Genomic DNA, 25,354 nt, shown 5'->3' with positions numbered 1-25,354 from the left:
AGATGTATTTGATGCAGTATCAGATGGTGGTATTTCCCTTACCAAACTTTGATATAGTCTACATACCATTTTCATGGGTATTTTAAAGAATATCATGGTACTACAATGGTGCATGCCCAAATACCGTACTATGGTACCATGTCAAAAAATAAATAAATAAATTGTAGGCCTATATATCAGGGTACTTTTTGGTATTTTTAGGCGCCTGCATTTGTGGGCATCAATTTGATCATCATTACCAAAAATGCTGCACGCGCCTATGATGCCCAAAAAATGTTGTCTGCGCGTAAACGTTTCTGCATGCGCTTTTCCACCCAAAATCAGGATCCCATTTGCATTTGCACCCACTTTTTTGTCTCTCGCTCTCCATCAGTTGATCTCCGCCCATCAGCCTACGTCTTTCTCTCTCTCTCTCTCTTTCTCTCACTCAACTCTTGTCTCTCTTTTTGTCATTAAAACTCCCGTGTCTTTCCCGCACCTCTCTCACGCATAGTCTGTTCTCTCTTGTCTTGAGTTCAAAGGACAAGAACTTCATCCAGAAACATGTTGTGGAAATCACGGACCAAGACAGAACCTTACTGCTTACAGGTAGGACTGTATTTTCAGTTTAAAGTTTCATTAGTGTTTCACTTTACAATAAGACTGTTTTTCCTAACTATAGTTTACATGCATGAACAAAACTTTTACAGCACTTAATAATCTTGGTTTATATTCATTTAAACAGAGGCTACTAATATATCTCTGAATTGAAATGTTATGTTCACATAATGCATTATAAAAAACTAACAATGAACAATAGTGTTTTCATAAATTAACATTTAACAAAATTAATAAATGCTGTAAAAATGCATTGTTGGTTCATGATACCTAATGCGTTTACTAATGTTAACAAATAGAACCTTATTGTAAAGTGGTACCCTTTGCTTTCATTTGCATGCAGTGCATGTCACATAAATTACAGAAATGTAAAAACCTTTTAGTTTTGTTTTATATCTAATGAAAAAAAAATCTGGTTATATTTTAGTAATTAAGCTAAGGAAGTTTTTTTTTTTTTTTTTTTTACTGGAGTAATGCAGCTACTCCAATATAAAATAGAACCAATTGCATTAGTGTTTACATTCATTATCAGAAATGGTAAAACAACAGAAAAACGAACTTTTTTATTATTACTATTATCCAAAATCACTTTATCACTAATAATAATAAGGTGTAGAAATCTTCCAAATTTATAGGAAAGTATAGTACTGCTCTTTTTTAATAAATAAAGTGGATGAATTAAAGGAATTAATTAATGTCCCTTTAAGGTGGTCTACCCAACCCCTCCCCCATAGTGTCGAGCCATAAGAGCGCTGGAGTGTGATTAACTGGGACACTCTGATATAGAGCATCATACAGAGCGCAGCACATTTACTTTACATTCACAGGGACTTTCGGATACTCCGTTAATGGATCAAGCACATTTATGAGAAAACTTGGGCGTTTTATTATCTGATAGATTTAAGGAAGACAAGTCAACGTACAAAAGAGTATATTGGAGCTGTTTCCAGATGTTAGTCCACACCTACTCGACCATGGTGAGTTAAACAGTGATGCAAAGTTGCTCCGGTCTGATGTGTTTGACTCTTCATTAAGATCATTGTCATGTGATATTAGCTGAGGTCGAAAGCTCATATATGCGACGCATTAACCTACGCACTTACTGGTAAGTGCAATCGGGGTCAATGTTAAGTGTGTGTTTAATATGGAAGAACTAAACTGTGCTGGAGTGTCATTGGAAATATGTCACGTGCTGCCATTTCTTTAAACTAAGATAACAGACTAGCTTTGTCTTACAATGACTTGTGCGTTATATCTTGCGTGTTTAACCAAAAGAATCTTTAAACTCTGTGACTGAAAAATAAAAACATGACAGTTTATTTTATTTTTTTTAATAAATAAACTGGTATTTCTCTCAGTCAGTAGCTGAAAAGCTGATGGTTTGTGCTGAATTTATTTTTTGCCTTAGCTGCAAAAAATCGAATATTGGCCTATGTGACATCATAATAAAATGCTACATTGTATAAGACAGAAAAATGAATAAATCTCGCTCATTATTTTGTTATAGGGTTTCAGATGTTTAAAACAGGCCTAAGTGTAAACCTATAAAACAATATTTAATTTTGTGATTAAATATAGCCTAATTGTGCATTAAAACACCTGACACGGAAAAAGTCAATCTATTGACTCTTATTTCTGGAGATTTTGTAGCCTAACATTAATTTCTTCATTAGAATTGTTTTAATAAATAATCATAATAGGCTAGTATGATTAACAACAATGAAATTAATATACAGTTTATATATATATATATATATATATATATATATATATATATATATATATAGGCAACATTAAATTAAGTTAATATACTAAAAAAGATGTAATAGGCTAGCTTTCTGGAAACACTTGACATTTCAAAGTCATGTAGGTCTAAACATAATTAATGACCGCATTTTAAAGCACCTCCTCAGACATATACATTTCATTTTTATTGTATAACTCAATGGGTTAGTGGGCTTACTTTCACTGCGTTATTTACAGCTACTGTTGTGTAGGCTATTGGTGGGCTATAGCTTTATGTTGGAGTTTATATCGACATTCCCGTGATAACTAAATGTCCTTTTCCCTCCCAAAGGACCGTGCAGACGGATTGTCGAGCTCCTCTCCGAGCGGCCGTCTCTCTCAGCTCTCCTCGCTGAACCAGGCTGCCTATTCCTCGGCTCCCCCTCTCTGCCACACTCCGGCCTCCGACTTCCAGCCGCCCTACTTTCCACCTCCATACCCCCAGTCCTCTCTCTCTTACTCCCAGAGTCAAGACACCGGATACCCGCACTTACCGGACCCCTATCCGTCCATCAACTCGCTCCATCATCACCAGCAGGCAGCGTGGCATTCTCAGCGCTCGCGCTCAGAGGACGCGGGGCTTCTGTCTCAGTCACACCGGGCGCTGAGCTTAGACCCGCGGCGGGAGTATCCGGGCGTACCGCGGCTGCTCCATCATCATGGACTGGGTGAAGGAGCAGCAGCGCTGGGTGAGGGCCCTCTGGGAATGCACGCAGTGGGTCATCACGGTCTGGACGACATTCAGGTGAGCTTAACCACTTTTATCTTGAACTTTCACCTGTTTCCCCAGTGTCACGAGCTAGACAAGTATATCGTTCTATCACAAAACACAAACTAGTAAATCCTGGAATTATTTGTGCTGTTGTGATTAAAAAGGGTCAAACAATATGTTAAAATAATTGAAATGTGAAATAGAAATGTGTTTTTTGAGTATGATTCTACAGCCTTTAAGGTGTTTCTTATTAATTTCGTGTAACGTTTAAATTTAGCTTTTCGTAATAGACCTATAATTTATGTAGGCTATTTATTTTTTATTTATTTAAATAGGTTATTCTCGTAATTTTTTCTTGAAAGACTCTCTGCGTGTTCCAAAAAAATAATAATAAATAATAATAAAAATAAAACGCTTCATGATGAATAGGCCTAGCTAATAAATAATAACGTTTTCATAAAATGTCAATAACATGAAACGGTTACCATAAATATTTAAAGCAAAAAAATAAAAAAATAAAAATAAAAAAAGGTTAATCATTTATTTTATAATCTTATTTAATATATGTTCCTTAAGAGTGTTATTGGAATTATTTTTCCCCTAGTGCCCCTTTGTTCTGGCGTGAAAATACATTTTACAGTGTATTTATATATAAATACATTATATATATATATATATATATATATATATATATATATATATATATATATATATATATATATATATATATTATAATTATTATTATTAAAATATATTTATTTTATTTGGCGCTCGATGCGGATAAAATATTTCGCAAATTTTGTGTAGTAGCTAGTCAATTCTATATTGTCCTCTAAAAGCTGGTTAAAAAATAAAAGGTCCTACCAACAAAATAAAAACCTGATTTTATACATACTAAATCACATATCCAGTGAAATCAAGAAAGAAAATCACAGATTTAAAAAACATCAACATAAGATTCAAAATTAAATTCTTTTGATTTTCAGCTGTAGCTACATGAATGATGGCTGTTCTTTCACTTCTGCGGCAGGTGCAGAATGAGTTAATGCAGTTTATCTGTCAGGAAGCTAATAGCGCGTCCAATCGGTTTCCTCGGCAAATTATTCAACAAACAACTCGACCCTCTTTGATGATATGCAGCCAGCATTTCTGAGAACTGAGTTTAGACGGAACAAGTGTCATAGTTTAACTCGCCATAAATAAAGCTGCAAATAAGCGTTTCTTTTTTTTTTTTTTTCTTCTGTCAGTTCTGCGACTTTAAATAATTTAAAAAATGTTAGGGTATAGCCTATTGTTTTACTAAAACAATTATTTCAGTGTAATAGCTAATATGAAATAAAAGAAAATAAACTCCACCCTCTGTAAATTTATGAAGGCCCTATCATACATCCATAGTTTTTATTCAGATCTTATTTACTTGTGTTAGCAGAACAAGCATTGTTTTTAGATTAAATAAGGAAACAAAGTGGCCATCATATTTTAATAATTGCTATGCTGTCTTTAAAATCATGAAAATGATAAATTGTTCTGTAAAAATATCATAAATCTGCTTTTTAATGATCTTTTCTGTACAACAGGATTCAGCAACCTATGAACTAAGTGCTAACTGGATTTATGAGCCAAATAATGCACATAAACATCTTCATAGTCAGCAGTTTTTTAATGGGAATATTTTACACTGGGTCATGCCCAAATACCTGTCATATCCTTAAAGGCCCTGATGTTGATGTAAATATGATCATTTAACAAATAGATAACCTGTTATTCTGCCACTTAAGAATGACTGGGAAATCGTTAAACACTAAGAACCAATGGCATGCTCATTTGTTTTAACAGGGGATGGAGGAAGCATCAGCTTTGGGAATCCTGGACCATTCTGTTATCAAGAAAGGTGAGAGTTTGTGGTGCATAAAAAGAGAGGATGACCTTTCTGGCTAGAAAATGATTTTATGTACTGGTGCTGCTCAACCATGAGACATTAAAGGATTTAGACACACACACACACACAATAATTCTGCTCTGCAATTTCATTTGAAGTCAAGAAATCCTGTAGAACTCTGTCTCTGCCTTCACCCTTAAGGCAGTTGCTGTTAATGAACTGTTCATGGTCATATGAGAGAAAGAGAGGGATAAGAGACAGATGAAAGAGAAGTGCAGGAAGAAAGCAGATAATAAATGTATAAAGAATTCAAAGCATTTTTATTTCTTTCCACTTAAAAGGAAATATAGTGTTTTTATATACAGGGAATGGATGGTTAATAAGAACTGCTATTTGAAAACATTTTGTTCTGACTCAGTGCAGTACAGCATGCTTTTATCAATTACCTTTCCATTTATTTTAGATTGCATTTATTTTGAGCAAGCAACAGAATGGATCAATTGAACACACGAATAAGCGGATCTGCTCTCGGAGCTTATATGAGACGCATCCAGCTCCACGCGCTCGGAGCCTGTTAGTGTCCGCAAATCAGTGCTGCGCAGCGGGGCGTAGCGAAGACACGCACACCGCCCACAGAGAGCAGAAAGCCAATACTATAGCGCACGTTATCTCTACAATAATGAATATAGATAATACAAAAGTGACACCATCATATTGCATCATATGCCAATCCGCGGAAAGGGGGAGGAGATATGATCTGCGCACACAGGAGAGAAATCATACTTTTCACAATTATTTAAGTGTAATAAAAAATCATATTTTTTTAAAGTAAACAATATTTGTAGATAGTTACTTTTCAAGTAGATATTCCTACCCACTTTAAAAAAATAAATAAAAAATAATGTTGAATGATTATACAATCAGCTTTAAAATGGTTAAATAGCTAACAGCCTCCTTTTCTGTTTTAATGTTCCTTTGATTACATTTGTTATTTTCTACATTAGAATCTTTAGCTTAATCAGATTTTTAAATAGGCAGACAACTTTAATTACAAGCACAACAAATCATCAAAATGGTTGTGTGCACAACAGATGGAGTAAAGCTTTTCCCCAATGGAGATGCAACACCCATTTAAAAATAAGAGTGAGAAACAGAAATTAAACACTGTTTCACTGAGACAACAGATGTCAACCTGTGAGAGTGCACACAACTACAGTGTCTTGTAACTTAAAAGGTTTTCATAACAGAAGTCTGAATCCAAAAGCACAAATTATCACATTTTTATAAATCTCATGACTTTGTTTTAAATAAGATAATGCCGGCACACATACCTTAACCACTGTCTATCTGTTTATTCAGTTCCTGTCCCTTCTAAGCTAAATGGCTCAGTGGTCTCTGCCTTGTCTCTCACTAAAGAGGGGCTCGGCTTGGGGTGTGTGTCCAACCCTGCTGAAGTTTTCTGCTCTGTTCCTGGTCGCCTGTCCCTCCTTAGCTCCACCTCCAAGTACAAGGTCACAGTTGGAGAGGTGCAGAGACGTCTAGCCCCACCTGAGTGCCTCAATGCCTCGCTGCTTGGAGGAGTCCTGCGCAGGTAAATGGAAGGGAGGGAGGAGAGAGAGCTTTAATGCGCATTAAGTAAATAATGAAACAATTTTACCTAAGACAGCATCAGACACAATGAATACAATTATCACATTATTAGCAATGAGTCCCAAATGTATAATAGTCATGTATAATATACATGAATAACATACATTTATGACATACATATAAATGTATACACCTATATGTGTTCATAGACAAATACATATAGGCTATACATTTATATTAACTCCAAAGGAGTAAAAAATTAAAATTATGTTATCATTTACTCATCTTCATGATGTTCCAAACAATTATGGCTTTATGTATTCCGTGTAACACAAAAGGAGTTGTTAGAATGTTAGCTTGCAGTCACCATTCCAATGAAAGTAAACGGTGGCTGAGGTATGATGAATAAATGATGAAAGAATTTTCAATTTTGGATAAACTATACCTTTAAAGCAACATTTTGCAAATATTGTACAAAAGTGAGGTAAAACTACACTTTTTGTTTTGTTTTGTTTTGTCTGAATGTGTTTGTTTTTTATTTAAAAATCAGTTTTCTCAGTCAAATGATTACCAGAGCTACTGTCTTTCAAACAGTAATATTTTCAACTATTGCAAAACCCAGATGTCTTCTACAATATAAATATTAGGCCTAGTAAGGTCTCTATTTTGAGTGTAAGGACAGAGGGGTGTTGCCTAAAGGCACAGCAGATGTTTAGGACACATCTGTGAGGTGTTAATCTTTCTACCTCTCTTCCCTCAGAGCCAAATCAAAAAATGGAGGCCGTTGTCTGCGAGAGCGTCTAGAGAAGATCGGTCTCAACCTGCCCGCCGGTCGGCGAAAGGCAGCCAATGTCACACTCCTCACAGCTCTGGTGGAAGGTAACAAAACATTTAATAATAACCAGACACATATATTATCAGATTATCTCTACTGCTGACATACTGCCTAGTACCTGCTGCAATAATTGTCCCAAACACAGCATACGCACTACATTATCAGTCACTTAGGTATGCAGGCTTATGAGAACGTAAATGTTAATGTACACGTGAAACAAAAACCTCCTAAGGAGTGTTAACTTATAGTTATAAGTTGTAACACTATGTAAGGAGTCATTTTCAAATGTTAGAGCCTATTATCACCTCAAGGTTTCAGTCAGCATGTTGAAGTTCCATATTTCTATCTTCACGCTTTCTTCTCAGGTGAGGCAGTTCACCTCGCACGGGACTTTGGGTATGTGTGTGAGACTGAGTTTCCCGCCCGGGCCACAGCAGAGTATCTGTGCAGACAGACAGACCCAGATCAGTTGCCAACACGACGCAGTATGCTGCTGGCCACAAAGTGAGTAATAGAGATTGCAGAAGGGGTTATAACACATTTAGTTACTCAGTAGGGGAATTGTTTAGGGATGGAAGGAATTGGATTTCTCTATTAAGCAAAATGTTGTTTACTGCCCTTAAAACACTTTAGAGGAAGTAAAACCTTTTTATGTACAATACATTTAGATTATAATAAAGAAATTTGAATGACATGCTAGACACGTTTGAATGTGTATATTCTTTAAATTGTAGAATAGCCCTGAAGCAAGGCTGTACTTTCAAATACTGACATCTTTTAGCATCACTTTACAACACAGTATACAGCATTCGCTACCCATTTTACTTCCGTAATATGATGTATTTCAGAGTGAAATTGTATTCAACCAGGAAAAAAAATGCAGGACATTACTTTTATCCATCAAGATTTGATTGGATCATGGAATTTTAGACTATGATATTATATATATGAAATAACTTGTTTCCACTTTCACTCTTATAAGATTTTCCTTTTCAGACTTTCCGTATCATTTAGGCCAGACAATAATGTAATATAATAATAATAATAGTATTATTAATAATTTATATATATATATATATATATATATATATATATATATATATATATATATATGTGTATGTGTGTGTGTGTGTGTGTGTGTGTGTGTACAGTATGCTCTAGAAAAAATTAAGAGACCACTGCAAAATTATCGGTTTCTCTGGATTTACTATTTATAGGTATGTGTTTGAGTTAAAAATTTTGTTTTATTCTATAAAGTACTGACATTTCTCCCAAATTCCAAATAAAAACATTGTCATTTAGAGCATTTATTTGCAGAAAACGACAACTGGTCAAAATCACAAAAAAGATGCAGTGTTTTCAGACCTCGAATAATGCAAAGAAAACAAGTTCATATTCATTTTTAAACAACACAACACTAATGTTTTAACTTAGGAAGTGTTCAGAAATCAATATTTGGTGGAATAACCCTGATTTTCAATCATAGCTTTCATGCGTCTTGGCATGCTCTCTACCAGTCTTTCACATTGCTGTTGGGTGACTTTATGCCACTCCTAGCTCAAAAATTCAAGCAGCTCGGCTTTGTTTGATGGCTTGTGGCCATCCATCTTCCTCTTGATCACATTCCAGAGGTTTTCAATGGGGATCAGGTCTAGAGATTAGGCTGGCCATGACAGGGTCTTGATCCGGTGGTCCTCCATCCACACCTTGATTGACCTGTCTGTGTGGCATGGAGCATTGTCCTGCTGGAAAAATCAATCCTCACAGTTGGGGAACATTGTCAGAGCAGAAAGAAGCAAGTTTACTTCCAGGATAACCTTGTACATGGCTTGATTCATGCGTCCTTCACAAAGATGAATCTGCCCAGTTCCAGCCTTGCTGAAGCACCCCCAGATCATCACCGATCCTCCACCAAATTTTAAAGTGGGTGCGAGACACTGTGGCTTGAAGGCCTCTCCAGGTCTCGGTCTAAACATTAGACAACCAGGTGGAGGATCGGTGATGATCTGGGGGTGCTTCAGCAAGGCTGGAATTGGGCAGATTCGTCTTTGTGAAGGACGCACAAATAGCACAGGATCCATTTTCAGTTCTCTAATTCTCACTTTGTGCTTGCATATCATTAGCAGACCATCTTTCAATAGGTAGAAACATTTATTTGTTATGTAAACCAATTTAATTGTGATTTTGGGGGGTATTGTAGTGACGTACACACTCTCACCACTCTGTCCATATCTACAGGGAGATCTGCAAGGAATTTGTGGACCTGATGTCCCAGGACAGGTCGCCGTTGGGAGGCAGTCGCCCCACCCCCTGCCTGGAGCCCGGGGTGCAGAGCAGCCTGACCCACTTCAGTCTCCTCACCCATGGTTTTGGCACACACGCCATCTGCGCCGCTCTGTCGGCCTTTCAGAGTTACTTGCTAGAGGCCCTAAAACTGCTGGATAAAGGAGAGGGAGGAGGGAAGGGCCACCACGACAAGGAACTGAAGCACCGTAAATGAACAATTCAGAGAGAGACAGTCCTCCCTCAATTTTAGGAGTGTATTTATGTGTATGAATGTGTGCGTGTCTGCCAATTCATGTGCAGCATCTCGCTGCTGGGTTCAGATTTCAGTCCTCCACAAGATTTCCAGACACAAGCTTGTACGGACTGGTTTCATTTGTCTCTGATGAAATCTGGGGTCTTCTGAGAGATGCAGAAGATGCCACAATTCTTGATATATGCCACATGTGGACCACAAACTCCCTCTGGATCTTAGGTGATGAGATGACTGACTTATATGGGGCCTACATGGGTTTCTCTATGTGTTCTCTGGAGACCGCAGCCTAGAAACCAATCAAATGAAAAGAAAGATGGTAGAGACATTTAAGATTGGGGGTGGCAAAGTAAATTAGGTTTTGACAAATTCATTTGAAAATCTCATTTTGTACTTGTACATGTTGTATGTTTATTATCAATGTTACTGTTATTCCTATTGCTGTGTTGCAATGTAAATGTAATATATTATTAAAGCAAAACAAAAAAATGAATGCAACTGCCTTAGAACGTGAATCTTAAACATGCAGTGGGGTCCAAAAGTCTGAGGCCACATCCACACTAATTCGTTTTCAGTTATCTAACATCCTATTTTCTCAAAGCATTTTAAAAAAAAACCTCAATTTCGAAAACGTTGTTCCAGTGTGGATGAGGTGTAAATGTAGCTAAAACAATTCATTTTTACAATGCATTAATACACGAAAATATATTAGTGTGGACGTGGCCTGAGACCATGAGTGAAAATATTCTATTTTGCATCATTCTAATTTAATACTAAATATTTATTCAGAAATTATATTATCAGCATAACAAATTGAGTGAGAAGTGTAACTGAAAATGTGAGTAAATTTTAGAACTTCCTCAGATTTGTTTTGTCCAGTGGCATAGACAATGATGGGCCTGGGCGCACCCAGAATATTACAGATTATCTTTGGCTTCAAATAAAAATTTATAAAATAGTAAAACAATTGCATAAATTCTGATTTATGAAAGTGTGAAATAACTGTTTGACTGCACTGCTTCTCTGTTGTTAGGGAAAATTTGGCCCATCCATTTTTATTGAGGTCCACCCAAAAGTAATTTCCTGGCTATACCCTTGGTTTTGTCCCCCTTTTGAGTTAATGACAGTATGCTCTAAAGCTAGCATGGACTAGCAAAACTTGATTGATCATCTCAACATGATTTGTGAATGTTCCAAAAAAAATAAAAAATTAATAATATGATTAATATAATATAATAATATGAATAATATAATAATTAATAAAATGGTGTGCTTCAATGGAAGCAAGGAAATCTAACTTTTGTACAAATGCCAGAAATGTACTTATTTCTTAGTAACGCAGAAAAGGTGCAGAAATGTAAACATTTCTTTTTACATTTTCTTGGTTTAAAATGTTAAAACACTACACATCCTAAAGCTTTTATTTCCAGATTAAAAAAAACAAAAAAAAAACAATATTGGACACCACAGCATTTCTGATGTACAACCATTTTCAAGATGAGCAAATAATTGCTTAAAAACCTTGTGTGAGCATATTTTCATAAATACCTAGTTGGTTTTTACGGTGTATAAATGGACTTGCAGGTGTGGTAAAAATCTAGCGTGATTACAAAATTAGTGTAATACAAATTGAACACCCAGGGGGATGTTTAAAATTTCTAGTCCCATTTGCTAAAGGCAGGTTGACATTACCTAAACTTCAATGTGACACAGTGGCAAATCCAGCAGAATTACCTCTGAGATAAAACAGACCTGACCAGTAACCCCAGGGGGCTCGACAATCACTACAGTCGCCGAACGCAGCTAAACAGTTGCTAGGCTCTGTCTTCTACCGTTTTGGTCTCCTCTCACCCCATCTGTCACTACCTTTATTCGTCTGTTTAGGAGCCTACATCTCCATACCTGCCCCCCTGCCAGCTCTCACTCACACACAAACACACATACCCATCCCTGAGTGTCAATTCCCCGCTCCCCCTCTCCATGACCCCTCTCCCTCCCTTCATCTCTCTGACACTCAGCAGGGCTGCTCTGCATTTCTCTCTGCCTGCAGGCGAACATATGCCGCTCGTCCCTTTAGATTCCGGTGTGTTCAGGATAGAGGGATTGTTTAATGTTTATTAATCACCTGTCTGTGGTGGGGAGCGAGAGGTAAAGGAGGCACGCTCGTGCACACAACACACACGAGTCGAGTGTAAAAACACTTGTGTACAAAGGAGTGTGGAAACAAGTACACAGCCAAAAATAGAATAAGAGCACATCTCTCGTTCCCCCACCCTTTGCCAACTTCTGTACTCCTCAAACAGATCCAACTTCGGAGTTTGTTTTTGTGTGGCAAAGTGGTTAAATCTACAAAATACTTTTTATTTTAATCTAAAGAAAAAACTTGGAATTAATGTTTCTCACTCATTAAAGGGATACTCAGCCCCCCCCCAAAAAAAATCAGGATTAAATTCTTCTGTGGAACACAAATGGAGATGTTAGGCAGAATGTTAGCCTCAGTCACCATTTGCTTTCACTGCATCTTTTTTTCCATACAATGAAAGTGAGGATAAAATTCTGCATAACATCTCCTTTTGTGTTCCACAGAAGAAAGTATGTCACACTAGTTTGGAACAACATGACAATTTTCATTTTTGGCTGAACTATCCCTTTAAGAATGGAAGAAGAAACACACAATAAGAAGAGCATATAACTAACAGGGGGTCGATGATTTATTAGAGCACAGAGGGTTACATTTAGATTACAAAAGAGTGTGGCTAGAGGGGAATAACAGAAGTTGCTCATTTGGAGCCCACAGGGAGCTTCTCCATGTCATGGATGCCGTCCTTGTCGATCAAACGGACAGTGAATGAAGGCAGGTTCAGGATAAAACGTTTGTTGAGCTGTTGGAGAAAAGAAAACATGCCAAAACAGTTACAAAAAGACCATATACTGGAACTGTATATACAGTGTTTAAAAAAAAACAAAAAACACATTAAGCTCAAAGATGGACATCCTGTAAACAACTAAAGACTTCCTTTACTCAATTTCAGTTTGGTTACATTCACACCGCAGATAATAGTAGTCTGATAGAAGGCTGATTCCTTCCCCCACTTTTCACAATAAATGTGACATTTTCAATTACTATTTGGACCACTTTCATATGTGAAAATAAATCGGATATGTATCAGTAGGTCGAAATTCAATCGAACTCAATATTTGTCTTAATTGCGTGCTTGATTTACCCTTGGTAAAAAAAAATGAAATGCACTATATTAAGTATCAACCAAAGAGGTGCAAAATATATACAGGTATAAAAAAATAAATAATATATTGATTGATTTGCTCTCAACTGTTGTGACACTTGCTTTAAAGATTGATGAGTGAAGTTAACATTTTAATTTTAAATCTATGGATTAGTATTAAGCGAAAAGTTCTCTCAAAAATAAAAATTCTCATCATTTACTCACCCTCATGCCATCCCAGATGTGTATGACTGACTTTCTTCTGCTGAACACAAACGAAGATTTTTAGCAGAATATTTCAGCTCTGTAGGTCCTCACAATGCAAGTGAATGGTGACCAAAACTTTGAAGCCCCAAAAGCACATAAAGGGCAGCATAAAAGTAATCCATAAGACTCCAGTGGTTAAATCCATAACTTCTGAAGCAATATGATAGGTGTGGGTGAGAAGCAGATCAATATTTAAGTTCTTTTTTACTCTAAATTATTTTTTTGTGTTTGGCGATTCACATTCTTCATGCATTTCGCCACCTTCTGGGCAGGGAGGAGAATTTATAGTAAACAAGGACTTAAATATTGATCTGTTTGTATCCCACAGCTATCATATTGCTTTTGAAGATATGGATTAAACCAATGGAATCGTATGGATTACATTTATGTTGCCTTTACGTGATTTTTTTAACCTTGAAGGCTCTGGCCACCATTCACTTCGATTGCAAGGACCAACAGAACTGAGATATTCTTCTAAATTTCTTCATTTGTGTGAGCACAAGAAAGAAAGTCATACATATCTGGGATGGCATGAGGGTGAGTAAATGATGAGAGAATTTAAATTTTTGGGTGAACTATCCCTTTAAAGCTGCTCTGTGCCTGCGCAAAATTCTTTGTAAAGACTGAATGCTGCATAAAAGCCGAAAAGACTAAATTATGCCTGCTCTGACCCACCTCAGCCCCCTAGTATCAAAGTAGCCTTAAAGGTATAATTCACCCCAAAATGAAAATTCTTTCATTATTCATTTACCCTGATGCCATCCCAGATGTGTATGACTGTCTTTCTTCAGCAGAACACAAATGAAGATTTTTAGGAGAAAAAAACCTGAGCTCTGTCAGGTCCTTATAATGCAAGTACACGGGTGCCAGCACTTTGACGTTCCAAAAGTCAAATTTAGGCAGCATAAATGTAATTCATGCGACTCCAGTCGATCAGTGAATGTCTTCTGCAGCAAATCGATATGTTTGTGTAAAAAATAAATCGATAATTAAAACGTTATTAACTTTTAAAAAGCGCTTCCTGCCAGCAGTTGACACATCACATAGCTGTCGCGTGAAGCAAGTGTGTCGACAGAAGAGCGAAAGTCATGTAAGAAGTTGGCCATTCAAACAGCATCAGAGCCCTGGACGGAAGAGCCAATTTCAAGTTAAAAACGTTTTAATTATTGACTTGTTTCATTTGACAATTGACATTCATTGATCGACTGGAGTCGTGTGGATTACTTTTATGCTGCCTATATGTGACTTTTGGACCGTCAAAGTGCTGGCACCCATTTACTTGCATTATAAGGACCTGACAGAGCTCTATCTTCTTCTAAAAATCTTAATTTGTGTTCTGCTGAACAAAGACAGTCATACACATCTGGGATGGCATCAGGGTAAGTGAATAATGAGAGAATTTAAATTTTTGGGTGAACTATCCCTTTAAACTTTGTTGTTGACATTTCATTTAGTTTAGTTTCATATTCAAAAGTGTAATTTCCTATTTTCATTCATTTCACATTTTTATATTCATATATTTTTTTATTTAAAACACATTAATGTCATAACATTTTATATGTAATTTTAATTGCTGTGTGAATACATTTATGCCACCTCTGAGCAGCAATAAACAGTCTATGATATATATCTTTTCTTGGCATATATGCCAATTCAGCTTCTGTGCCACCTTTGCAGTGAAAAGATGGCTTTGGATGATATAATTAATTCTGACAACTATTTAGCCCAGTGTTTGATATGGGCCATATTCAAAAGATTATGTTTACAACTTAAAACATTAGAGCAGAAAATCAGAACTGGGTATTTTGGCATGAGGTGTAAATGAAGTGTTAGCAGCACAAATTAACTTAAAATCTGCTAACTAGAATGAGAGGAACTATGAACTCAACTATGTGGATGAATAGACCAGCACATGGAGACTGCATCTTACCTCCTCTAAACACTTCTTCAGCAGATCCATGGCCTCCTCACGAGTCAGATCTGAAAAAAAAAGGAGAAAACAGAAAAATGTTCAGGTTTCAAAACAAAAAATCTGCAATAACTTGACCCTCTCAAGGAGAGTGTAGATTTACCTGGTCTGTAGTATCGGTCCAGGATGGAGAGGGTAAGGAAGGCACCATATCCGTGCGCAGCGAAGGGGGCTTTGGCAAGTGCTGACAGGTAGTCCATGTAGTACAGTCCTGGACCATCAGTCTCATCATATCCTGCCAGAAGCAGGTTCACATGGTATGGAGTCTGAAAAAGAGAAAGAGCGAAAGAGCTTTGAGTTTTACCACTTTTTTGACAACTTCATTCAATAAATCCAACAGGTGAGGAACAATGTACAGTCATGCGGTCATTTTCACAAAATAAACCCAGACATGAAGGTGATGGATCTTTTATCATGCGATAAGACAGTACATGATCCTGCTTATTACACAGCTATTAACATAATATAAATAAATGCACATGAAATACTAATTCGAGTTGAAATTATTATATTATTTGAGGAGAAAGAGACCCCAGACTGAAATAAGAAACCTGCACAGCTATGCGGGAAATCGGTTGCCTGGGGCAACTGTCAATTACACAGTTTAGCGGTCATTATATAAATGTATTTGACCACAGAATGTTGGACCAAAGAACCAAAAACCATATCAAGTTATATCATCGGATGCAGCAGTAGGATTAGATGCAGGGAGCAAGTAAGAGATGGAGAGAGAAAGGGGGAGAGCAAAGGGAGGGGTGTGAAACAGCCGAGAAAGGGGAGTGAGGGGAGTGTGGAGCGGTCTGGGGGGGGTGGGGGGGGGTCGCTGGTGTCAACAGCAGTGTGACATCTGCAGGAAGACGGCACCCCTGCTGCCGCGAGCACCTACCCACCTCCTCTCTCCTCCCCTCCTTCTCCCGCCCTCACCCCAATGGCCTGGAGCAATGCCAGCTCTCATTAAAACTTCTTTTAGTCCTCTTCCTCCCTCTATCTTACTCTCACTATCTCTACTTACAAAACTCTGTTCAGCTATAACTACATCCACTTTCCTGCATTTTGTCACCATCGCTCTCAGATGCTGAGATTTCACTCCATCTACACTGCAGTCAGCTGAGCTTGTGTTATCAGCTAGCTTTGAAGGTGAAATGTGTCATACTTCTGATGGTAAAATACTTTTTCCCCAATTTGTGCAGACACAACCAGTCAGTCATACTGAGGCACTATTAAAACATTGCTCAATTTTACCAGTCCAACATGTACATTTTTGGGTCAACCAACTACCTGAGTTTGTGGTGGGACTATCTGTTGATTTGACCAACCGCAGATGGGTGAGTCAATCAGAAAATCTGTTTGTAAACAGTGATTGTATTTGCAATTGGGTTTGGGTTGGGGGTTAAGGAGGCACAAAAAAAAAAAAAAAAAAAGAGTGCTTGGTGAAACGAAAAGGAAAGTCGTTTCAGAGCCGGAGCAAGTTATTACATTTCCATGAAATATTATTAAAACTGAATTAGCATTGCACAATTAATCTAATACATAATCTAGATTATTGCCAATTACAGCTGTCACAATTAACTAACTGTGAAGTGTTATAGTATTCCATTTAGGTCTACTCCTTTTAGGTAAAAGACTGTCTGATAAAAAAATCTATTTTTCTATTTCTATTAGGTAAAAGATTTCTATTTAAATTTTGTTTTCAGCAGTTCCACATTATAACCAATCACAGAGAAGTCAAGGCCCAGGTATATTTAGTTTTTTCTACGTCCTGGATCGGATCGCGCCCGCGTTGTCTTTTTTTTAAATATACTCTTTGACTGCAAGCGAATACAAACTGCTTTGTGATACTCTTTAGTGCATTCAACAGCAGGTGTATGTGCTGACGGTGCACACAGACGAGGACTGTCCGTGCGTCAAGAAAATCTGATCTAAATCACACATTGCACACAGAAGATATTAGAAACTTCCCGTTTCCCATTTTTCACCATTAATTTAATGCATCACCATGGCAACACAGTTCAATATATCAAAATCTGTTCAAAATTTAGCATCTTCAATGTCTTGGCATAATGTTGTCTAAATGTGGTGACAGTCTCATGAATCACCTAGAAGTATTATTTAAAAGTTCAGAGACTGCAATATTCAAATCCAAAATGGCCGACTTCCTGCTGGGCGGACCTAATGACTATAATTATGAAAGTTGTCCGGCTTGAGGAGAACTATATATGTGCCAAGTTTGGTGACTGTAGGTGAAAATGGGGGTGCTACAGAGGCCGTCTTACACGCCCATTTTCAAGGGGGCGCAACAATTACAGGGCGCTATGTTAGCCAGCTATAGTTTGTAAGTGCACTCAGTAACGTTGCAGATTGAAAAGTAAGCATAAGAGCAACTTTTTGCAGCTCAACAGACAACGGTGCGGTGGTGGACTGTGTCTGTTGAGCGTTGATTTCACGCTACGTTACCTAGTTGGTGAGACGCAATGCTGGAAAGTAAATAAAGTCCATCTTTTACTCTCCGTGACAATGAGCTTGTAGCTAACTAGCTAACCACGTAGCTACTTTCATTGCTTGTCAGCTGAGTGGAAGCTAATGTGTAAACATGTATTCACCAAACTGTTTTGTTCAGGATTCGCAGTTTGGTACCCCCTTCAACTGAACAATTCCTGTCGCTGCATTTACAAAATGTAGTATTTAAAAGTCTGGTTTTCAACCGTTGAAAGTTTCCCCTGAACTTGTATAGCAGAATACAGTGTAACACCGCTGTCACAGTCTCTTGACTCGGCAGGTGTAAATGCTTCTTGTTTTACAACCTGCCCCTAATTGACTGGCAGTATTAAAATAGTCAGCATTTGACTGATACTAAACAGGACTACTGATGTTTATTTAGCTATTTATTTTATTTTAATTTATTCTTTATTTAAATGGTCAGCCATTGACTGATACTAAACATACAGTACTAATTTTTATTTAGCTATAATTTTAATTTATTCTTTAATTAAATGGTCAACAACTGACTGATACTGAACATACAGTACTGATGTTTATTTAGCTATTTACTGTATTTCTATTTATTCTTTATTTTCTCAGTGTTCATTTCAAGAATTGGTTGACAATGTATATAAATAATGTCAAATATTCTTTGATAAAAATATTTGTTTAAGAAAGCAGCCTTCTTAGTACCTTTGCATAGTCATATCGGTGCAAAATCCACATAGAAATGTCTGTTTTCATTCCAGCTCAAAAATTAACTATATCGGCCACCATATCGGTAACCAGTGAATTTTCCCCCTCTAAAATCAGTATCGGTCAGGCTCTAATTTAAGATATCAAATATCCCTTTACAAATTTACATCAGCAGTGTCTTGACATTATTCTAAAGAATTTTGAAGCAATTCATGTAATGACTAGAGGGCTATTTCAAAGTCTGTTAAAAGTGACACTTCCTGCTGCCAGTTGGTGGCGCTATGACCGTGACCCATAATAGCTGCATCAATGTGATCAGCCCTCATTACCAAATATACAGCTGAATTTATCAAAATTGCACAATGCACACAGAAGATAAAAGGCACTTCATGCTTTCCATTTTTCGCCATAAATGTATTGCTTCGCCATGGCGATACCGTTCAAAATATTAAAAATCTGTTCGCAATTTAGCATCTTCAATGTCTTGACACAATATTGCCTAAATTTAGAGACAATCACATGAATCTCCAAGGAGTATTCAAAAGTTCAACGCCTTCAATTTTCCATAAATGCACATTCAATCCAAAATGGCCGACTTCCTGTTGGGTAGGGATGGGCATTTTGGTCATTTTGTCTACTCGAGTACTCTGAATAATTACTTGAGTACTCATTGAGTACTCGAGGGGCAATGACATGTACATAACTGTATATATAATAACATGTCTGACAAACATCTTTGGCTGCTGAATTGCGTCTTGTTGTTCCGTCTGTCTGTTCTTCCTTCAGGTTACCATAGTAATCTTAGTAAGCGCACACCAGTTTTTTCATGACTGTCTGAACCGTCTATTTTCAAATCACTTTCAGTTTTGAAGACACTGCATTCTGTTCCATTTAGCTGCGCTCTGTCTAGCCATTTGAAACACTTGCCTGCTGCATGCATTGAGTCCACTGCCACACGCACCTGGTGCTCACTCCTGTGGGAAAGCCACAATGCTCCGTATTGTTGCTGTGATGATTCATAAAGCGTTCCATTCAACTCGGTGAGTCTGAATTTCCACCTTTCAACTGGGGAAAGTGCAACGGAATGACACTTTATGTCAGACTTCTAACTTGGAAACTGGTGCGGGAATCTTCAACTCCCATTTCATCGAGATACAGGTGTGTGTTACGTCACTTAGGGCAGGGAGGTTTACAGTCAGTGACATTCACTTTTATTAAATTATATCAATTAATGAGTCAAAGTTCTTACATTAAATGATAATAAAACTGTTCCCACTTCAACCCACGAGAGAGAATTTAATCTGATCCAGGATGCCCCTGTTCTCCATAGATCTTTGGGGGCATGTTTGGGTGAGTAAACACCCCCTAGAGAAGCTCACCTGTGCAATATGCTTTACTCCCAGCAGGAAGGGTTTACACGAACAGGGGGCTCGTTGAAAGACAAGATTTATAAAGAAATTCCCCCGAGTGTCATCTACCCCTATCTGTATAAACTCAACACCTGTTTCATACATTCCCCACCTGCCTCATAAGCTACAGTTCAAACACAACAGCCTTTCCAGTCACCTGAGTCCCAATGTTTAAAAAGAAAAATCAGAGGGGCACCAATGAAGACTTTTTCTGATGGGCATTTGGACTGATAAGAGTACTGTTCTTTTCATCCTGCCTTTCTGTCTTTTGTCCTCTGTTCCCGTGTTCCTCATCCCTTGCCCACTGCCCTAGGACATGTTCTTGTCTTCGGCATCTCTGCCCAATCTGCCATATTAATTGTTCATCTGTAGCGGAACAGGGAAATGCCTTGCAATATGGCATCAGTAATTATTTGTGTCAGTGTGCAGGGAAAGAACATGCGGCCACTAATGTTTCACGTGTGCCAATAATGGCAAACTGTTGCTGAACTGTTTTGGGGATAGCTTCAAGGAAACTTGGATGCAGTCATGATTTCAAAACAAAAGCAAAACACATAAAACGACCACTGTACATGTGGTTTTGGCTGTAAAGTGCCTGTTTAGAACAGTCCCTTTTGTTGGATTCGATCATGGACAATGAAGCTTGTGCAGGTTAATCAGACTGTTTCATGTAGCCTACCTCTTCTTTCTCATGTTCTCTTTTTCTGAAAAGATTCATCAGAGGACCATTTCACACTCCAGGGGAGCCCCAGAGGCCCAGTTGTTTTTTCAGAAACCTGGCACTTAAAGCGTGCATGACACCTCTCTCATTTAAACATCCCGAAGGGTTAAGCACAAGTGTGAAACGGGTCTATACTTAAAACCCTGACTTAATTAAAAAATGGCATACGGTTGCACGATTACTTCTAATTCTCTAAAATTATAAGTAATCGTGCTCTAAATAAGAATTTGAGAAAAAGAAAACACTTCTGTTAAATATTTATAGACATCAGGGATTACAGCAGTATCCAAGTATCAATATATGAATAAAAAGATAGATGTCTATTAGCCAAACATTCACCGCTTTAAGGCAAATTAGAGAGAAAAAAAAATATTGAAACGGACTAATTTATTCTTGCTCTGTGGGCAAGCAGTGTTTAAGTTAAGGAAGAGTAGGCCGAGGTGAGTTAAAGCGTGCTGACTTACGAACTTATAGCACTTTCTCAGCCCCAAGAGACATCCCATTTGCTGTCTTCGTGGTAGGGATGGGTGACGATTGTCAACCAATCGGTTAGTAGACAAATGAGTTTATCGAGACTTTACAGTTTTGTAGCATGTTTTAAGGTGATGAATTTAGATATGCAACTTCTCTGAAAGGGTTTTAGCCTGCTTACAGCATGCTGTGCATTAGTGTGTCAACAGTAGATACTTTAACTACCAGCATGTTCAAACCCTGTCCAAGATGTTGCATATCTAAATTCACAAATAAATGTAAAAAAAATTAACAAATCCATCACCTTCAACAATAAATTATTTCAAAACAATTACCGTTGGACCTGCTGTGAGCGAAGTTCCTGTTATTATACAAAATCTGCAGGTCTCCATGTGAGAAGTATTACAGTTAATTTGCAATAAAAGGACAGTTATTTAGCCTCTTTATTTGTGGATATCTGTCAGTTACCATTTTGGTCTCCTTCCGTTCAGCAGCAAACGCATTCAAGAGAGCACAGAGTTCACGTGGTCACTGGTGTGACGAATTCGTGTGTGATGAATTCGCGTTGGCATGTTACGGACGTAATCTCGTGTTTTTCTCTCAGTTGAGACATCCAGGATAAGTAAACAAATGCACCATTGTGAAAAACACACAGATACAAAAACCAATGAAGCTTCTGTACAGTGTTCCTCCTACTCAGATGTAAACAGCGCTGCTCTTCCGGGTGTGTCGCACGTGCATCAGTTCTCACGTGAACATGCCAATTCAATTAGGTCACACGCGCATACTAATGCTGACCAGAAGCGATGGCTTATAATTCAGAAGTACTTAAATATTGATCTTTTTCTCACCAAAAGCGATTGTATCGCTTTAAAAGACATTAATTTAACAGCTGGACTCATATGGATGACATTTATGCTGTCTGTGATTTCTGGAGCTTTAAAAGTCTGATCACCAGCAACTGCCATTTTAAGGACCTACTGAGCCAAGATATTTTTCTTCAAATGTGTTCTGCTGAAGAAAGAAAGTCATACACATCTGGCATGGCATGAGGGTGAGTAAATGATGAGAATTTTCATTTTTGGGTGAACTAACCCTTAAAGTCTAACCAGTCATACTGACTGTTTTAAAAAATATGTCGTTTTCCACAACCATGCAACATAGTTTGTGTCATATCAAACATTTATTTTGTGTCATATCAAACATTTATGGAGTAAGGATCATCTAGGAACAAAAATATATTTTAAAAACTAATCACATTACATTTTCTTTGTTTCATATGTATATAGATTGAGTTTAACAATGTAAAGAATGATGCTAGCAAAAGTTAAATAAGAGGTTCTGTACTCACTCGACTCCTCAGATAGTCTGCAAGGTTTTTCCTTGTGAAGTTTGCAGCAGCTGCTGGGCTGAGCTCATATCCTGATAAAGGGGACATTTTTAGATTAAATCAGGATAAATCCATAAAACAACAGAAAGAACTGCCGGAATGAGTGCTTATCCATATAGAGGTCTTGATTTAGACAAACTATGCAATATTATTATAGAATAACAAAAATAATAAAATAAAAAAAACACTGCAATTCAACACTGACAAAAAAGACATATGCAACACTGAAGTAAACTAATTCCACAGGTAAAAAAAAAATCAAGTAAATGACATCACATTAGACTGAGAAAAGAGAAATGAAAGAGACTTCGGCATACTTTCCACTACATTCACTAACAGCAGTTATACTTGAGCAGGAATGAGGAAAAACTAATGCTTACCATTTCTCATTTTGTAAAGCTGGACATTTTTCTGGATGTATTCTGCAAACTGTACCGTGTCACCGGCTTCACCCACACACAGGAGCAAGATCTTGTCACTGAGCTTGAACATCTTGTCATAATCTGCCAAACACAGGTCACTATGTTTAAACGATCTTATCACACTGATTGCTAGATAGTCAGTTTTAGCAAGTACTCTACAACTTGTTTACATTTGCAAGGTATTAGTGGTCTTTAATTAGTGTTCTTATTTAAAGAAGGAACACATTAATGCACAGATTTGTCAGATGCCCAGAGATGGCTAAGTAGATTTATTTGCACGATCTTTCATGTTTCATACTCTGCAGTTCTTTTGCAATTTTCTACACAATATTAAGCAAGTTGTACACATGTCAGTTGATTTAAAAAAAACTGAATATTTACAAAGAAAATGAATGGTAAAGACTAAGTCACACAGTGCATGCAGAATATATGAGACACTTCCTGTTTCCCATTTTTTGCCGTTACTTCATCGCGTCGCCATGGCAACACCGTTCTTTTGCAATTGTCTACACGTTATTAAGCAAGTTGTACACTTGTCAGTTGATTTTGAAAAAAACAAAATATTGACAAAGAAAATGAGTGGTAAAGACTTGGCAACTTGTGCTGGGCATTGACATAAGGTTTAGATTAAATAGGGCTACATCACAATAAGGATGCACATTATTGCTTCTTTACTGCAAATCAATTACAATTTTTTTTTTTATTCCTTTTCTGTAAATATGCCAAATGGATAGATGTCAATGTAAAGTCAGGGAGGTTTGGAGTCTGACGCGCTCATACTTTCACTTTCACAACAGAATCGCAAACTCATCCACTCAAAACTGACACTCGAGCACACAGACAGAAAATAACTGACGTTTTGCTCCCACGAAAAGTTAAAATACAGTTTAAGTGAAGTTAAGCAGGCTAGAAACCCCTCTTTCAAATAAATTAATATGTAAATCCGTTCAACGCTCAAACTATGTTTGCAGAAAGTAGCTAAGATAACACGGCTAGAACTTCTTCACAGTTCCTAACTATTTTGAAACAGGGAGACATATAGGTGCAAACAGTACAAAAATGTATAAACAGTCAAATGTGGTTAATACTTATGATCTGTAACAATTGTATCGACATACTTGAGTCGTTATGTGGCTGACAGACCGGTTACCGGGATGCTAACATGCTGCTACACATCTGACAAACTCACCGTGTTTCATCTTGATTATACTGCTGGCTGCTACATTATCTGCTGCAACCAGAACAAAGTCTGGACCTTGAATCCCGATCAAGTATTCCATGTTGCGAATTGAGTTTAGATAAACGTTTCAATACACACTATTTAGGAAATGGTGTTGCAGCGCAGCTCACTCAGACATTACACAGCAAAAGCTGGATGGAGTTCAAAAGCGGCGCACAGTTTACTCGTCATCAGAAAAGCGCTTCACTGTCACGTGATCCAAATCTGTTTATGGACACGGCAAGCTGGTGTGTGGCTCTACGGAAGCCCTAAGTGACAGTTTCTACGTTTGGACATAATTGGACAACATAACAGGGTTTTCATGACATGTAAATACCAGGGAATTTTTCATATGTGATTTCCAGACCTAATGAGAATTTCCATTTTTTGGGATCAATCAGTTCTAAAATGTTTAGATATCAGTCAGCTCTAAAATACTGAATTGGTTAGAAATTGCTTTTTTTTCCAGTGCATTTTTTATAAAACATATTTTTAATTAAATCTGTATTCAGTAATAAAATCTTGAAGACATGTGCATACATTAAGATATTTAAAATACATACATATATATATATATATATATATATATATATATATATATATATATATATATATATATATATATATATATATATATATGCAGTACTGTGCAAAAGTTGTAGGCACTTGTGAAAAATGTTGCATAGTGAGGATGTCTTCAAAAATAATGCCATAAATAGTTTTCATTTATCAATTAACATCATACAAAGTCCAGTAAACATAATTGGTGTGGCCACCTTTGCCTTTAAAACAGTACCAATTCTCCTAGGTACACCTGGACACAGTTTTTCTTGGTTGTTGGCAGATAGGATGTTCCAAGCTTCTTGGAGAATTCACCACAGTTCTTCTATCTATTTAGGCTGTCTCAGTTGCTTCTGTCTCTTCATGTAATCCCAGACTGACCCGATGTTCAGTGGGGGGCTTTGTGGGGGCCATGCCATCTGTTGCAGGGCTCCCTGTTCTTCTATTCTAATCTTTTCTATTTGCAAAAGTAATGTTTGTGAGTCTAAAATGTATTTTTCCTATTGACACACTAAAAACAAAAAAGAAAATGTTAGAATGGGCAAAGTAACACAGACATTGGACAACAGATAATTGGAAAAGAGTGTTATGGA

General features: G+C 37.3%; 2 protein-coding genes across 3 annotated transcripts; one reads left to right on the top strand and one right to left on the bottom strand.

Annotated features, from left to right (window-relative positions):
• The first annotated feature begins 467 nt into the window (after nucleotides 1–467).
• On the top strand, nucleotides 468–12,475 carry LOC127421452 (transcription factor AP-2-epsilon). Of its 2 annotated transcripts, none has more exons than XM_051664510.1 (7): nucleotides 468–588; nucleotides 2,675–3,127; nucleotides 4,931–4,985; nucleotides 6,333–6,564; nucleotides 7,324–7,442; nucleotides 7,764–7,902; nucleotides 9,637–12,475. In XM_051664510.1, the coding sequence occupies exons 1-7, from the start codon at nucleotides 544–546 to the stop codon at nucleotides 9,896–9,898; spliced, it is 1,305 nt and encodes a 434-aa protein (XP_051520470.1). In that variant the 5' UTR covers nucleotides 468–543; the 3' UTR covers nucleotides 9,899–12,475. The 2 variants fall into 2 exon arrangements, with proteins under 2 accessions (XP_051520470.1, XP_051520471.1); XM_051664511.1 differs by lacking the exon at nucleotides 468–588 and adding an exon at nucleotides 1,448–1,574.
• A 146-nt stretch (nucleotides 12,476–12,621) lies between these two features.
• Nucleotides 12,622–24,377, bottom strand: LOC127421453 (proteasome subunit beta type-2-like). Its single transcript, XM_051664512.1, has 6 exons — nucleotides 24,171–24,377; nucleotides 22,940–23,062; nucleotides 22,521–22,591; nucleotides 15,498–15,660; nucleotides 15,356–15,405; nucleotides 12,622–12,816 (listed from the first exon to the last, which is right to left on the bottom strand). The coding sequence occupies exons 1-6, from the start codon at nucleotides 24,259–24,261 to the stop codon at nucleotides 12,715–12,717; spliced, it is 600 nt and encodes a 199-aa protein (XP_051520472.1). The 5' UTR covers nucleotides 24,262–24,377; the 3' UTR covers nucleotides 12,622–12,714.
• Nucleotides 24,378–25,354: the final 977 nt, after the last annotated feature.

Source organism: Myxocyprinus asiaticus, chromosome 30 (genome assembly GCF_019703515.2).
Source record: "Myxocyprinus asiaticus isolate MX2 ecotype Aquarium Trade chromosome 30, UBuf_Myxa_2, whole genome shotgun sequence".
Classification (NCBI taxonomy): Eukaryota; Metazoa; Chordata; class Actinopteri; order Cypriniformes; family Catostomidae; genus Myxocyprinus; species Myxocyprinus asiaticus.
This window is presented reverse-complemented; position numbering and strand designations above follow the sequence as displayed.